Genomic DNA, 17,933 nt, shown 5'->3' with positions numbered 1-17,933 from the left:
TTGTTCTTCATTTTCTTTAAAATGTTCTTCTTCTTCTTTGGGAATACGGCGTTAGTAATGATCAGTCTGTTTTATGTTTGTATGTGTGTGTTCCAGTTCTTCCAGTATGTGGCCACATACTGGAAGAACTGTAAACACACACACACACACACACACACACACACACACACACACACACACAGCATGCTAAACAAGCCTAGACATATTTTTTAAAATCACAAGATTCCTGTTAGTAATGATTGGTCTATTTTTATGTGTGTGTGTGTGTAGCCATAGCCGAACAGTTTGCGTAATAATTCACTGAATGACTAGACATATCTTTTAAAATCACCAGATTCCTGTATAACTATATAATGGTTGGCATGTTTGTTAATCTTGTACTGTCTAATGGTTTTCTTTTTACACCTAAAGAAGTCCTATGTAATTATGATGAAACGTGATTTTTAAGTAATTTTATTTTATTCCAGTTTATTGCCTTTTGAACATATATTTAACCATGTACAGGCAAAGTCTACATCCTAATAAACATGTATGTTAATACATGTATATTAGCATGTAGACACACAAACACACCCATGCATAGCAATACTTCAAATTACATGAGCAATTTACTATAGTAGTATGTTTCTCATTAAGAGTTGACTGCATTTCATTTTTTATTTTTTGTTTATAATGGATATGTAAGATGTTCACAAAAATATAGGGTACAGAAAAAAAAATTTTTTTCGTAAAAGGAGGATTTTGACTCATAATCATAATGACAAAAAATATGCTTTTAGTGTAATTGACTTGATATGAAATTATGGAAATATAATAATAGAATAAGTAGTAAAAGTACACTAGAAAGAAATATGAACTTACTTCAGATACTCACTGATTCCTCATCTTCACTACATGTTTGTCATGAATACATTGGAGCAGGTTTATTAATTAAGTCATCTGTCTGTTGTGTGCTGAACCTTTCTCCCTATAAACTTTTTCATGACATGTATTTACATCCTCCATCATCCTTGAAATCTTTCTTTATTCATGTTTTTTTCAGTAAAATATTATTGTTATTAAGAGAGACTTCTAGGGAGTCAGAGATTCATCAAGGGAGACCACATACTATACACACCAACTATCATACTTGTGCTTGAATTCATTCACACTACTTGCACAGATAACATCCAATGGCAGTCCATTCCAATCATGCACCACTTCATGAGAGAAAAATCTAGCTCTCACCCCTTTCTTGACAGCATTCATTCTCAGCTTCCAAGGATGTCCTCTCATTCTTTCCCTTCTCTCCATAAAATGAAAAATTTCATCAACTGAAATCCTGTATGACCCTTTTAGAAGTTTGTAAATATCAATCATATCACTCCTCTTTCTCCTGTGTAGTAGTGTCTGTAATCTACAAATTCTCAGTCTGTCTTCATAATCAGTAAGTATTCCACAAATCCTGATATCATTTTTAACACACTCCTTTGCACTCTCTCCACTGTATCAGAATCACCAAGGAAACCAGGAGACCAGACCTGTGCACAATAGTCCAAGTGAGTTCTTATCAAGGCCTTGTGAAGAGGCAAAATGACATCATTATCTTACATGTCAAAGTTTGTTTTGCATTGCAATTATCTTTTGAGTTGTATTTACAATCTTTGCTACATGGGTCCCTGAACTTTAACTTCCTTGAATCTACCAACATTCCATGATCCTTAGCATGATCAGTTTCTTTTAGCTTAATCCCAACAGTATAATATGACATTGGATATCTAATTATGCCAAAGTGCTTGACTTTACATTTACTAACATTGAACTGATAGCCATATTCCCATGCCCACAATTCCAGCCTATTCAAATCATTCTGCATATCAACTGCCTTCCTGATTATCCTGCCTGTCTTTGCATCATCAGCAAATAGCTGTATGTCTCCTGTCAAATCCTTCTCAATGTCATTAATGTACAGATTGAATAACAGTGAACCAAGGAGTGATCCTTGAGGCACACCACTGGTTTCGTTGAATCTTGCTGCAGATTCACCCACTGTATGGATTGAATAATAATGAACCAAGGACTGATCCTTGCAGCACACCACTTGAATCTTGCAGATTCACACTCCCCATCTCCATATATGACTTTTAATATCTATAAGTCAATCATACTCTTATCCTTGCCAATAGTTGATAATCCAATCCCATATTCTCTTGTCTAACCCAATGGTAACATTATTATAGAATGTGAGCAAGTTCCTAAAACATGACCTTCTCTTAGTAAACCCATGCTGTTCATTGCAAAGTAGAGATTGTCTGTCAACCCATTTCTGAATGTGAGCCCTAATATCCCATGAGTTCCTATTGCAGTTATTCAGCTTGTGCAACAGCTCTGGTACTTCCTTCTCATACACATGAGTTTGCTCATCCAATAAATAGGTAGCAGTGAGTACAGTGTTGCATATACCAGGTTGATAGGTTTTAGAAAAATGGCTACTCTTTAGTCGAACAATCACTTCTGCATCAGTCACCTGCATACCATCAGCATTCCATAGAGTTCTTCTTTCAGGGTCATTTTTTCTTTTACTTGCAGCATAACGACAGAATTCTTTTGGGTTATCTTTAACTTGGAGAGCCAGTTTCTTTTCATACTCAGACTTAGCTTTCCATACAACACTTGTGACTCTTCTGACTTGCTGCTTATAATTATCATAACTGACACCATCCTTATGCACACAGTATTTCCTTCACATCATCTTTTTCTTATGAATCTCATGCTTAATTAGATTACAAATCCATTTCACTCCTACTCTATTTATTCTTCAAACACTTGAGATACATTCTGATATCGCATCATTTAAGTATTTTTTAAAAACTTCCCAAGCACTGTCACTATCCTTCTCATTCAACAACTGATACCATGGCACAGAACTCAGCATACTCCTCAGGTGTTCATAATTTTCTGCTTTGTAGTATCAGCATGTAACCTTTTCTGAATGGAACATTCATAAATTTAGCCACTCCCAAGTAAGTCCCTCATGATAACTTATCAGCTGGAGGCAGAATGGTCACTTCTTTAACTGAAATCCTCTCTGACACTATAATCAAATCTAATACTCTGACTTCGAATTCTTTCTGTCACATGCTGATTAAGTTGTCTCACAAGAGTACATAACGGGGTGTTGTTACACCCCGTTATGTACTTATAAAATATTATTACTAGATCACCTTCATCTAATTTTAATACCTTTATTTTTAAAATGTTTGGCTAGTTTTATAGCCATTTTCTATACAGTTATAAGAAAACACTAAAAAGAACAATTCAATTGAAAGCATGTGATATTATCTGCACTATCGGCTGCATGAGAATAGCTCCATCTTCATTAATAGATATTCAAAATAAATTACAATGAATTGATATAGTTAATAAATTATTTTTAAATATAAACAAAAATTTAATTGCAAATTAAGAAGCACATGAATGGTGAGCATTAGTCAATACAGTGGTGTCTTGGTTAACGACGGTAATCCATTCCAGGATTATCGTCGTTATCCAAGGCGCGATTCCCCATAAGATTTAATTGAAAATCGATTAATTTGTTCCGGCTCCTCCCCACAACCATAGTACATATTAAAAATGCATATAAAACTCATTTAAATGTCATAAAAATATGGTAAATATCATTGATTTATTATACAGTATATGTATTTGCTACAAAAAAAATTAACATTAATAAAATGAATTGTTCATGAAAACAGTCTTCACCAGAAGGATAATTGGGCTCACTTTGGAGCCCAATTGTCATTACAAATGGACCTGTAAAAAACATGTCTAGGGTTGTTTGCTTCTGCCTCTTTTTAAAATGTTTCTGAAAAACTGCATGGACTTTTCATTAAATAGATCTGCAGTTCTGATAATCTCAGATTTGTTTGGATTCCATTTCATAGCAACATTTTGAACTTCCTCCCACTTTGCCAAAACATTTTTGATTTCAGCAGTCGTAATTTGTTCTTTCTCTCCATCCTCATTTTCAGATGAAATTTCCTTTTCTTCACATTGCTATTTGAAAAGTTCTTTTAGCTCGTCAGTAGTCAGTCCTCTCTACTTCCAAGTTAAGATCATGAGCAGTTGCCACAATATCCTTTATCAATTTGTGTCCTTCATCTGAAGTTTCTTCATTACCAAAGGAAGGACACAGTTTCCTCCATGCTGCTTTGAGACATTTCGTTGTTACTTCTTGCTAAGCCTTTACAATTAACCTAATTGCTATGACAGTGTTGAATTCTTCCTTCCAAAATTTTCTTAGGGTTATGTTGGCAGCCTCACACATTTCAAAGCACCTGGTAAAAAGTGCCCTTGTGTAAAGTTTTTTAAAATTTGCATTTATCAGCTGATTCATAGTTTGAATCGGAGATGTAGTCTTGGAAGGAAGAAAAATCACCTTGATAAAATCTAATTCCTCTGGTAGCTCTTCTTATATGCCTTGGATGGCCAGGTGCGTTATCCAAGGTTAAAATGGCTTTTAGAGGCAGATTGTTTTGCTCAAGATAGGCTTTGACAGTTGATCCAAACACTTCATGAATCCAGTCTCTAAATTCTATTCTTGTGAGCCAGGCTTTGCTGTTAGACTTCCACAAAACACCGAGATTGGATTTAGAGACATTGAACTTTTTGAATGCTCGGGGATTCTCTGAGTGGTAGATTAACATTGGTTTTACCTTGCAGTCTCCATTTGCATTTGCTGCTAAAAGCAATGTTAACCTATCATTCATTGGTTTATGCCTATGAAGTGTTTTTTCTTCTTTTGTGATAAATGTCCTGTTGGGCATTTTCTTCCAAAATAACCCAGTCTCATCACAATTGAAGACTTGTTGAGGTAGACATTCTCTTTCTTCTATAATTCTTGTAAAGCTACTGACAAATATGCTGCTGCTTTGTCAGCACTAACTGCCTCTCCGTGTCTGACCACACTATGAATTCCTGTTCTTTTTTTAAAGTTGTCAAACCAACCTCTGCTACCTTTGAAATCATCATCATCTACCTAAGAACTTGATCCCAAAGTCTTCTTTTTCAAATCTTGATGAATCTGTTTAAGCTTTCTGACAGATTGCATTTTGAGATGTAGTATCGCCTGCCATTTCTCTTTCTTTCATCCAAATTAGTAATAGATTTTCCATTTGCTCAAAAAGAAGCCCTCTGACATTCAACCTTGAAGTTCCCTTAGCAACCTTAGCTACCATAAGTTCTTCTTTCTCAGCCAAAATGGTTGATATGGTAGAATAACTGGTTTCATATATTCGAGCTAGCTTCAAAACTTTCACACCTTCATGATGTTTTGCTATTATTTCTTTCCTCTGTTCAAGAGAGAAAATTTTTCTTTTTTTTTCCCTCACTAGCTTTCTTTTTGGGACCCATTTTGTTACGCAGTAAAAAAATTCACTCTATAAAAAAAAAAGATACGCAAAATACAGTATTATTACAAATTGTACAACACTAAGACAAGGGATACAAAGAACATATCATCACCTGAAAATAAAAGTAAAAGTTCAAAAAAAAAAAACTTTTTGAAATAAAAGTTAACAGTTAAATTCAAAACCTGCAATTTTTGACAGTGCATTTTGCTTGTAAGGTGACGATATTAGATACAGCACTTACCGTAACATATACTGATTAGCAGCTTATAGATACAATGATTATTATACAGATGAGATTTGATTTTGCCTTTTGATGGCGAATGAACAGTGACACGCACCTGCCGATTTATTGTTTATATGAACCAACACATAAAAAACTAAATGCTTAAATACTCATTTTCATAAAACGCATTTATAACCACAAATTTTAAAATAAAGCACAGTACACTACAAGAAAAGAAATGGAAAACATAAACAGCTGGCTATGATGGGTCAAACATATCTGAGCTTCACAGCTATACCACGTGGCTGTTCTCTATTCGACAATGTCTTCCCGCGTTGCTGAGTGTGATTGGAAAATTCCGGTTTTTTAGATCGGATAGAGGTTAACATAATTGAGAGTCGTTAACCAAGAGATTTTTTTCTTACAGCCACTCGTCGTTATCTGAGGCCGTTGTTAACCAAGGCACCATTGTATAACTTTCCAAAATTTAGAAAGTTTTAGGCATTCACTTTTGTTCAGGTTTGGGCTGTGAATTTTTATGTCACAGCTTACTTGCCTATTACTTCATCACAGGAAATTCTTTAATGTTCAGTTCTATAATTTTCTTCAGTATTCTTCCATAAGTTGTTATTAGCGATTTAACATTTGGTGGTAAGAATAGCACTTTAATGTTCTCATTACTATCCCTGACTGTTTAATGATGCATTAGTGCATTGTCAGTAGTCCACAAAGTACTTGTGACCCAGCCTGTTTTGTTTGACCTCCAGTGGACAGGCAAGTAACTGCTGGCAATTACACTGGTGTAATTGCCAGCAGCACTACATTTCAATAAAATAGCATCAATATTTAGCCACTTTGAAACCAGGTGCAAATTTTTCTCATTGGAAACAGATTTTGGCAGGCTACCATATTACAGCATTACATCCCAACAAAAAAGAGTATCGATCCTTAGCTACATTGAAATTGGGTGCACGTTTTTCTTCAGTGAAAATAAATCTTTGGCTCAGCTTGCATTTCCAATGTAGACCAGTTTCATCTAAATTAAACACATGCAATTCATCATGTTTTAGTCTCAAAATCACTACTTCAAGTTCAAGCGTTTTTTGACTCGTGAGTAGAAACAGGAATGATTTTCTTATTTTGATGCTCAGTCCATGAGATTAGAATCCTTTATATTTTTTTCTTTGTCACAAGTCAAATAACTAAAACTCAAGCTGCTTTCATATGTGTGGTACTTCATCATTATATTCCTGCCATTTACCCTCAAGGGGTGTACAGGATATGATAGTACTACATGAAAAAAATTACATCATTACTAACTTCCTATCTACAATTTTCCTCCAAATCAGTCTGTTACTTCTCAAGACTCCAACATTACCAGATCTTATATTTCTATCGTCTAAGGCACTTTGTACCGTATCAATCCACCTATATCTTGGTCTTCCTCTGGGTCGTTTTCCTGCTAACTTGGCAGAGAACACTTGTTTTGCTAATCTTTCCTCTCCCATTCTGTTTAAGTGACCATACCACCTGAGATTCGCCCTGCTAACGCATTCCTGGATGCTGACAGTGTCAAGTTTTTTCCTAATATAATCGTTTTTAATATGATATTGCCATTGATGCCATCTTGAAAGTTTATTTTCCACTTGGTTAGAGTATAATAAATTTAGTTTAATCCTTTATCCAAGTGTGAGCAAACAAAGTTTGCGCCTGAAAGTATCTTCAGGACTGGGTTAAGGTGGTACACACCAGGGCAACTCGTTGCAAACTCGTAGCTTGCTCCACCTTTGCAACGAGTTGCCCTGGTGTGTACCACCTTAACCCAGTCCTGAAGATACTTTCAGGCGCAAACTTTGTTTGCTCACACTTGGATAAAGGATTAAACTAAATTTATTATACTCTAACCAAGTGGAAAATAAACTTTCAACATCTTTCTCTAAATCCAGAGTAATTTATTAAAAAAAGGGTGGCACACCAATTGGCAATTCCTATAGGTGGAGATGACCTGCTAATGCTTCTGCCTGATATCTCGACTTGGGCCTGGCTCCCACTGAAGAGACCTCAATAAAGGTCGAAACCGGTCTGGGTAGTGGCCCTTCCCTTAATGCATAACAATAGACATATCCGCAAGGAGATGTGTTTTGCATTATAGGAGATACTAGGATAGGAGTGTTGGTAGCTTGCTCCACCTTTGCAACGAGTTGCCCTGGTGTGTACCACCTTAACCCAGTCCTGAAGATACTTTCAGGCGCAAACTTTGTTTGCTCACACTTGGATAAAGGATTAAACTAAATTTATTATTGATGCCATCTGTTCACACCTATAATCTTTCTCAGGACTCTCATATCTATGGTGTCAAGTCTTTGGTCAAGTGTTTTACTTCTGACCCAGCTCTCAGATCCATAAGTTAAAACTGATTTGAACACTGTCTTGTATACAGCTAATTTAGTGTTCTGACTAATTTCTCTCTTATTCCATATGAATTTATTCAGTTGACTTCCTACCATACCAGCTTTGTTGATTCTGTTGTCTATTTCCATATTTAATTTACCATCTTCACTAAAAATCGAGCCTAAGTAGCTGAAATGTTTTACTTGTTCCACAGGTTCTCCATTCACCACACAGTTGACATTTTCAATAATTCTGCCTATTTTCATTGTCTTTGTCTTTTTATTGCTGACCTTCATACCATATCTATTACAACAGTTATTCAATTTAGTCAGAGAATCTTGCAGACTTGTAGCGGATTTATTTAGAAGTTTAACATCATCCACATAAAGCAAAGAGCTGACATTAACATCTCCAATTTTGATATCATGTTTAATACCACTTTCCTTCATAATGTGATCCATATAGATAATGAATAACAGAGGGGATAATGTATATCCTTGTCTCACACCAGATTTAACATTAAACCACCTTCCTGTACTTTCTTCAATTCTAACTGCTGACTTACAACTCAAATAAAGACTACGTATTGCTTGATATAATGTCCCATTGACACCATATAACTGTAGCGTATTGAATAGCTTCTCTCTTGGCACCTTGTCATATGCCTTTTCTAAATCGACAAAACTTAAATACAGATTTCTGTTTTATTCCCATGCTTTCTTGACTATTTGTCGTAAAGTGAAGATCTGATTCTGATAGCCTCTGTTTGGCCTGAATCCAGCTTGTTCTTCATGATCCTTCTCTTCCACAATCCTTCTCAACCATTTCTCAAGTATACTTGCATAGATCTTGCCAGGAACACTCAGTAGGGAAATACCTCTGTAATTCTCACATTCAGTTTTATTTCCCTTTTTATATGTGGGTACTATGAGAGCTTTACTCCAATCATTGGGAATTCGTCCCTCTGTCCAGGCTTTCTGAACTATGCAGTGCAGCCACTGTAAGACTTTTATACCACCATACTTCAGCATTTCTGGTCGAATATCATCTACTTCTGCTGCCTTTTCACATTTCAAGCCTCTGATGGCTTTTTCTACTTCAAATATGGATATGTATTCCTGACTGCATGCCTGGTCAGTGTTTTTTATCACTGTGCTGTCATCACTGCTTCTTTCAGTTAGCAGTTTTTCGAAGTAATTACTCCATACTTCAAGGATTTCTTTTTCTCCGTTTTCATGTCACCTTTATCATCTCTAACTCCTTTTACAGCACCCTTTCCTTCATTCCTAAGCTTCTTCAACAACCTCCAGAATATTTTGCCACCTTCTTGATATTTATTTTCTACATTCTTACCAATGTCTTCCCATGACTTTTGTTTAGCTAGTTTTACACACTGTTTAGCTTTCTTACATTTGTCTCTGTATTCTCTAAGAGCACAAGCTGACTTATTTGCCAGGAACTTTTGATATGCTTTCTTCTTTTCCTTCACTGCCTCTTTAACTTCCTGTGTCTACCATGGAGTTCTAATTTTTCTATCCTTGCAGACAACTTCACCGCATGCCTCTCTAGCTGAATCAATCAGGGCTTTCTTCCAGGCTTGCCACTGAATCTCCAAGGTTTGATTCCTGTTCTCAAACTCTTTCAATTTTTTTTTCAACAAACTTTGTGTATTTTAGTCTACAGTTCACATCTGAGAGCTGCTCAACTTTTATTCACTTTAAAACTTTCTTACATTTCATTCTTTTCAATATGAAATTCAATTTTATCCTGCTCAAGACTAAATAGTGATCACTTCCAATTTCAAATCCTCTGTACACTCTGGTGTCCTGCACCAGGGAGAAAACATCACTATCAACAATAACATAGTCAATGAGATTTTTCTTATTCCTTGCCTCTTCTCTCCATGTGAATTTGTGCACATTTTTATGTTGGAACATGGTGTTAGTAATAACCAGTCCATGTCCTGAGCAGAAATTCAACAAATATTTGCCATTATTATTAGCTTTGCTCTTTTCTCCAAATTTTCCCAAAACATTTTCTTTTTTCCCAAAAATTTCTCTAATTTAAAGTCTAGATATCAATATTTTATATCAAATTAAATAAATTTTCACAATGGGTTTTAATGAACTAAATTCTCTGTGGCTGCCAAACATAAATAACGCTTTATCGGTAAATGTGTAAAGATGAGATTTTTTTAACATTATCATCAGACATGTTAATGCTGCACAAGTAGGGAAGAGCTCAAAAGCAGACTTGAATTTGTACTTTATTCATTATAATGCAAGTTCAATGATGAAAAATTATGTGAATGTTCAGCTAGGTGCCTAAGTAATGATGTTGTTTAGTTATGTAAAAGTAGCCCTGAAACTGTTGGTTCTAAAAGTGACTTATCACAGTATATGATTTAATACTATTATTTAAATGCTCTTTGCAGCCCCTAATACTTTTGCTTAACACATGTTGACAGCTACATCTCTCTGTCTTGCAGATTGTATCAACTTTTCCAAGAGCTTGGTTTGCCCATCTGAAAGGGGATGTTACATTTACGCAATTACAGATGCTGGCCCGCTTCCTGAAGCAATTTGCCAATCAGCATTATTCTTACCACATCAAGAAGGATGAGACTATGGCTAAGTAAGTTATTTGTTTGTGAAAAAAAAATCAGTAGTGCTGCATGCCCATTTCAGTTGGGTGTTCTGTCATGTAAGTTATGCAACCCGTGCCACAAAATTCACGTCAATTTAACCATATGATTGCATTTTTATCGATGTATGAATGTTTTGAGAGTTCATAGGGCATCAGCACTCACCTTAACTGATCCAATGTAGTTAATTGTAGGATAACTATGAATTCTTTACTTTATCAATTAATTATAACCAGATTTGCATAGAATGGGAGAACAATCTGTTTGTTTTTGGATTTATTAGAAAACAATAAAGGAGAATGCTCTATTTGGTTGGTATATTTGAATTACTCAAAGGTGAAAATATGTGAACCATCATTTATAAGACGTGAGAATGGGAAATGAAGGTAAAGAATAAGTGTGAGTAGAAATACTTTGAATAGAAATATTTAATGGAAAACGAATTATTAATAATTAACATTTGTGACGTGTGTGTCCAAGAAGTTGCCTGGGTAGAGCGAATAGCATATGATCCTATAAAATCTAGACATGAATAAGTGAATTTATAATGGCATAATTAAAAAAAGGGGGGGGGGGCAAGAAGAAAGGAAATGAGATTTGTTTGCAAAGTATAAATAACTAACGAATAATAAACAGTGATTAATACATTTAGTAGTTCAGTTAAAAACTATAGGGAGAAGCTAATCCAATGAACTAATAATGTTGATCAGGTGATTCATTCAGGTGGCAGTGTAATACTTTGGGCAGTATTCTGCTGGGAAACACTGGGTCCATTAATTCATGTTTAGGAAGCTATGGCATCTACCACCTATTATTTTAGGCATGGCAGGAATACATGTGGTTTGATGGAGCAGCAAATCATCTCATAAAATTTGTTGTGCCTGTTATGTGCATTTCTCTAGTTTATTTTCTCTGGCAAGGTGTGGGCCGACCACAACTCATCCATGCTCAAGGTGAGTGAAGGCCATCCCCAGATTGTACGACCCAATAGAATCGTACTGTGGCACAACTCACTGGTAATTTGAATGCTAGTGACAGGTGTAATATGTCACAACACACAACACTGAACCCTGTTGAAAATGGGGTTATGTAGCCTTGGCCACTCCGAGTACACGATAACCTTGATTCACCTTCAAAAGCACCCCAAATGGGCACGCGAGCATCAAAACTAGACTTTGCATGCATGGAAGAAGGTCATCTGGTCCAATGAACCTCATTTTCTGTTGTGCCATGTGGATGGCTGGATACGTGTGCATCATTCACTTGGGGAAGTGTTGGCACCAGGATGCACTGTGGGGCGAAAACAAGCCAGTAGAGACAGTGTAATGCTTTGGGCAGTATTCTTCTGGGAAACACTGGGTCCATTAATTCATGTGCAGGAAACTATGGCATCTTCCACCTAACTAAACATCACTGCAGACCAGGTACGTCTGTTCATGGCAACGGTATTGCTCTCTGGTTGAGTCTGGTTCGCAGAACGTGAGGAAGACTTCTAGGTGTTGTCCTGGCCTCCAAATCTATCAGACATCAATTCAGTCGAGATCTGTGGTTTGTGTTTGAACTGCGCATCCGCTTTATGCAGCTCAACCACATAACCTACAAGAGTTAAAGGATTTACTGGTTACCTGTTGGCACCTGATTCCACAAAAAATCTTGTAGTGTTGATGCCTTGCCAGATAAGAGCTGTTTTGATGGCACGTGGAGGACCAACATCATATTGGCTAGGTGGGCACAATGTTTTAGCTCTTTAGTGTATACACACACACACACACACATGGCTTGGAAAGAAGTTAATGGACACCATAATGTAAGGAGAAAACAGCCATGGCACCTACTTCAATAAGATGTACACCCTCCTTTTGCTGTGATGTACACCCTCCAGTGATCACAACAATCCTGTGAAGCATATGATGGCAATCACTGGGAATTTTGGACCATTCTTCATGTAGGCATGTAATGAAGCCCTGGACTGTTGTGGGGTGGATGTCCCTTGATCGATGCTGAAGTTCATCCCACAGATGTTCAGTAGGGTTCAGATCATGGCTATGTGGAGGCCAGTCACGTATGAGGACATTCATGTCCACAAACCACGCAGTTTACAGCATCAGCCTTATGACACGGTGCATTATCTTGCTAAAAGCGACAATGATCAGTTCCATAGAAACACTGCTACAAAGTAGGAAGCATTGCATTGCATTGTCAGAATGTTCAGATACCTCTTGGAGTTCAGTATTCATGGCACCTGGCAAAACAGAATAAACAGGACCATACCATCACACCACCACCGCCGAATTTCATAGTTGGGGCTATGCACTCTAATACAAGATGTTATAATATTTATTCTTTTCTCTTTTATTGTCGTGGTTTATTATCTTAATCCTGACTTTTCCCTCACATAATTTCCTTAATTTCCTAACCTAATTTCAATAAAAGTTCTTTGCTCAATGGATCAAGTTAATATACTTTAATTCCTATGCAGTCTTAATATTTAATCTGGGCCATTAAACCTTCTTAAGAGTAGTGCACATGGATTGAAGACAAAGGGATTGCCATTGGATGGCGCCAATTCCTTTGTTTCAGAGTGGTGCCAGTTCCTATTCAGATTCAGAGAAAATTTCTATTATACTGTGCCACCCTAAATCCTAGAATATTGAACAATGCAAAATCAAGGAACTAGAACTCAGTTTAATACACTGACTAATATCTCTTAAGCACCTTCGTTAAGTTCTAAATTCATCAAATAACTTTTCACAGTCATAGCCTCCCTTGTATTTTACCTCCTGCCTTGGTTTTAATTAGTGAGCAGTGCAATAGAAAGGAAATTAGGCAAAGGCAAGTCATCAATTAATACTAAAGAAAAACGTTTAATTACAAAATCAGGTAATTTACACTTTATGAACAAATTCTGACATAGAATTGCACTAACTTTAGGGAATGAGTATACTCAACTAAAATTTCTAATTCTCCCGTAATAAGTTAAAACATTATTTCAAGTAGGAAATTCTATCAAAGGTCAATTATCCATTTTACACATAACAATACTAAAGGTCATTCATTTATCAATAACAAAATTATCTCAGCGAGCTTCCACACAATTCCACCATCCAAAACTTAAAGTTCCTCTACTTCCTTTAGCATAATCTCTAAAGTCCTTTCATTAATTGAAACATTATAAACCTAAAGTCCTTTTTTACAATTACAAGTTGTTCCCTTCAACACAATTATATAACAGATCAAAATTCTACATTACCAAAGGCTGGGGAATTATTCAACCTTCACATACATCTCGACAGAACTTCGTTTCCTTGATCCTTCTCTTAATTGATTTCATCTGCACTATTCAACTGATGGAGTCGGACTAGGCACATCTCCGCCAAAAGGTAAGTCTGGCTTGCCGTTCTCGGGTCGACTGGCTCGGCATGGCGTATCGATCTCCGTGGTGATCGGGAACTCCGTTCTGCTGGGCTACTCATCGTTGACCGGCGAACTTGCCATAGCCACTTCAGCGTGCTCCAACAGCCTCTATCTCGATGACCACTCCAATTCAAGGGGAAGAGAAAAAAAAGCCACGAACTAGTGCCGCTATGCTTTTTAATTCACGCGCCCGATGTTTCCTCTCTACACCATCCTGCTCTCTCCCTTTTCACGACACCTTACTTTTTCCAGCACCTAGCACCACACTCTCCCCTAACGTGCTTTACTGAGGGAACCCGCATGCCCGTCCTACTTGGTGCACATGTTTAGTTTCAGGCCATCGCTATCTAATCCGATTATCTTTCTCTCGGCAATACACAAGTATTTGCACAAAATCCACATAGTTTAAACATTAGAAAATTTACAATAATTATTTACAACATGATGCATAGACAAGTTTTACTCAAATTACTAATGTTGCTTATAAATTACAATTAGCTTTATTTCTTCTGATATACCAATATTGGCCTGGGAATGTTACTGCATGTTAAATCTGAATGAAACATAAATGAGTTTAATTTCAGTTTCATTCAGTATTTAACAAAGGCTCATTCTCCCTTTAAAATAAATTTATATTTTTTTTTTAAATATTTTTTTTGTTTTGTTTTGTTGGTCATTCCCATGTATTTTCTGGGGGCGGTTTTGTCTACTTCCATCAGGCTGTCAGTATTTCCGCTAACTCATATGTTTGTGAGTTCCCAATTCCTTTTCTTGAATGTTGTATCTTTTGTTGATGTTTCTTCTGAATGTATTTGAAATGACAGTAGTGATTTTTTTTTTCTTTTTTTTTTTTTTTTTTGGTGAGAATGTCTTCCACCTTGCTTCCTTATCTAATTCTTTCATTTTTCAATATAGTTTGCTTCAATCACACTTGGATCTCCATCTTTTATTTCTATTACCGAGTTGCATGGTTCTATGTCTAAATCCATACTCATGGTTTTGTAAGTCCTGGTTGACCACTTACTGCGTGTTAAATCTCAATGAAACATAAATGGATTTCATTTCAGTTTCATTCAGAATTTAACAATGTTCACCGGGCTTCTGCCACACATACACCCATTCATGTGCTTTGTAGAGGATGTAGCATGTCCATAACACTGCTTTCCAAACCTCCACATCCCACTGCATACTCTTTTCATCACTAAAGACAATGCTGCATGTTGGTTTGGGTAACTTGGGATTTGCATATTGCAGTCCTACCATGTTGTGAGCTTTGGTTCTGGATGTTTTTGTGCAGATTCATCCAGTCGATCTCCAGAACTCCTCATTCAATACATCAGCTGATGAATGTCCTTTTACATATTATCCTTCAGCACATTCTGGTCACATTTGGTGAATGCAGTGGGTTGTCCACTGTGGGTTACACTTGCATTTGACTCCCTGCACTTCCATCTCAGTATGGTATCAATGACTCTTGACCGGGAATAACTCAATTTGTCAACAGTTGCCAAAAATGTGAGAGACTATCATTTTGAGACCACCAATGGAGCCAGTGAGTATTTTATAACCTACCTTTTACAGTCAGACTCTGTGTTTGTTGTCCTGCTAGTGTGAAAAATGCCTTGGTGACCAAGCAAAATATTGGTTTGCAATCTAATTAGCTAAATAAATGTACTTAATTATTAGCTTTAGATATTTGTTTTCTCCACTAAACATCAACATGAAGCATATTCATAGTAGCTTGCCTAAATCAGTGCACAATAGGAGTGATGAGTAGCTTACATAAACCAGTCCATTATAACATTTCATCCTGTGAAGATCCCTGTCATCTATTTTAAATGGGATATTATACAGGCAATCATCATTCATGTTGAACTTTTTTAGTATTGCTTATCATGTATGGTGTTTCTTTTTTTGTTTTATCTTACAATATGGACTAGTTTTAACATTTTGGAAATGAGGTTTAAATGATGAAGTAGGTATATACATATTTTTCTGTTTTAGTACTCTTCTTATGAGTGTTTATCATTAACCACACACTGGAAGTGTGAATCTTGCAGATTCACTCCCCCCCAATATACAACTTTTTGATATCTGTAAGTCAGTCACACTCTTATCCATGCCAATAGTTGATAATCCCATATATTCTCCAATTTATGCAACAGTCTTCCACGTTGTATTCTGTCTTAGCAAAATCCAAACATAACATGGTGTATCCATTCCTCTCGTCTAACTCAATGGTAACATTATTATAGAATATGAACAAGTTCCTAAAACATGACCTTCTCTTAGTAAACCTATGCTGTTCATGAAAATGTTAAGTTTCAGAAAAGCCGGTTTGTATGTATAGTTATATCTCATTTAAATTCAGTGAAATTTCCTTCTGTAATAATGCTGATTCTTCAGTCATCAGGGCATGAGCTAGTAACACCCGCACAGATGTTTTAGTACTCATCTGTGTGGGTGTTTATCATTGACTGTATAAATACATGTTTATCTAATTTCTTTATGCTTTGTTTATGTAGAGATGCTGCAAAGGAAATAGCTCAGATGCTGATCTCTATAGGATCTTTAGCAGATGCAGTGGAACTGGGTAGACAGTATTCAATTAGTGGCCTAAAAATTGGTGACAAAAGTAAAGGATCGTAATTCTATTTTATGTACTCTGACTGCATATGCATGCATAAATCCATGTTTCTGTTTGCATTTATCGGACTCAAATAAAAATTTTAAAATAATAGCAATACTACCATAATTTTGTTTCTAAAATTCACAAAATTAAACTTACTACTTCCATTTCCTTTTTTACAGATATCATGTTTAGGCAAATAAATATTATTAGCATAATCAGATTATCATCTTTTTTTTAAATTACTGGGAACTTGTTTGTATGACATTTTTATTAATGAAAGCATACTTTGTAATGTGAAGAGTTTTTTAATTACAAATAGATTTGAAATATCAAATGCAAATTTCTGAGATAACTAGATAAATTAGAACGTGTATTTTCATTCATTGCCCTAAAAATTTTTCCAGCTATGCATGCATATACAGCATACATACATCAGAAATGTTCTGATTGTAAGATATTCAATACATAAATATCTGAAAGCCTGTGAATGAAATGAAGTTGAAATGTTCTCATATACTGTTAATAAACATTGCATGTTCATACATGTACATAGATATATATATATGTGCGTGTGTGTGTGTATATACAGACACACACACACACATATATATATATATTTATGTACACTATATTTGTGAAGTCTTTTAACTTCCATAAGTGTTGTATTTATCCAAGAATTTTACTTGTCATTCTGTATTTGGTGTCCTAGTTTATGTTAAAATGTACAAAAGTTTTACGCTAAAGTTTTTGCACTCTTGTTTTCAAAAAAACGTTGTTTTATTGTAAATGAAAATATACTGGAAGAAGATTTTGGATAACCAAATAAAATCAAGTCATGTCTTGTATTTTTCTGGAATTTTGTAACACTTATTATTTTCAAGTGCTAAAGAAAAGTCACCAAACCAAAGCAAATCCTCCTTTGCTTCCTAAAATTTTTTTATAGGGAGGATGATTGTAGTAGTTCTAAATCCTGTATTTGTATTTGTTTTATTTTATTACAAAAAATTAAAAATGCATAAATTCTGTCAGCATTGTCCTACTGCATAACAATAGAGAATGCTCATCATTCTTAATAATTTTCATTCACCATCTTCATAAACTGTGTTATGTAAAATTTTGTTCAGGTTATACAAAATTGACGTTTACTAATGGATGTTTATTATTTTTGCCTTCCACCACATAGTATATATGTATATATATGTATATATATATACATAATATATATATATATATATATAT

The 17,933-nt window shown here is 35.6% G+C and overlaps 1 protein-coding gene across 1 annotated transcript in view; it reads left to right on the top strand.

Moving 5' to 3' along the window:
• LOC150099324 (PAX3- and PAX7-binding protein 1-like) overlaps positions 1-17,710 on the top strand; it is a 291,434-nt gene extending 273,724 nt beyond the window's left edge. The window contains exons 18-19 of the mRNA XM_090403794.1: positions 10,493-10,638; positions 16,588-17,710. Coding sequence (XP_090259920.1) covers positions 10,493-10,638; positions 16,588-16,711 — 270 coding nt within the window. The 3' untranslated portion in view covers positions 16,712-17,710. The remainder of the gene's footprint in view (positions 1-10,492; positions 10,639-16,587) is intronic.
• The last annotated feature ends 223 nt before the right edge of the window (positions 17,711-17,933 follow it).

Source organism: Typopeltis vanoorti, chromosome 14 (assembly GCF_054136105.1).
Source record: "Typopeltis vanoorti isolate ZY-2024b chromosome 14, IOZ_Tvanoo_1.0, whole genome shotgun sequence".
Lineage (NCBI taxonomy): Eukaryota > Metazoa > Arthropoda > Arachnida > Uropygi > Thelyphonidae > Typopeltis > Typopeltis vanoorti.
Note: the sequence above shows the minus strand (reverse complement) of the source record. Positions and strands in the feature narration are given on the sequence as shown.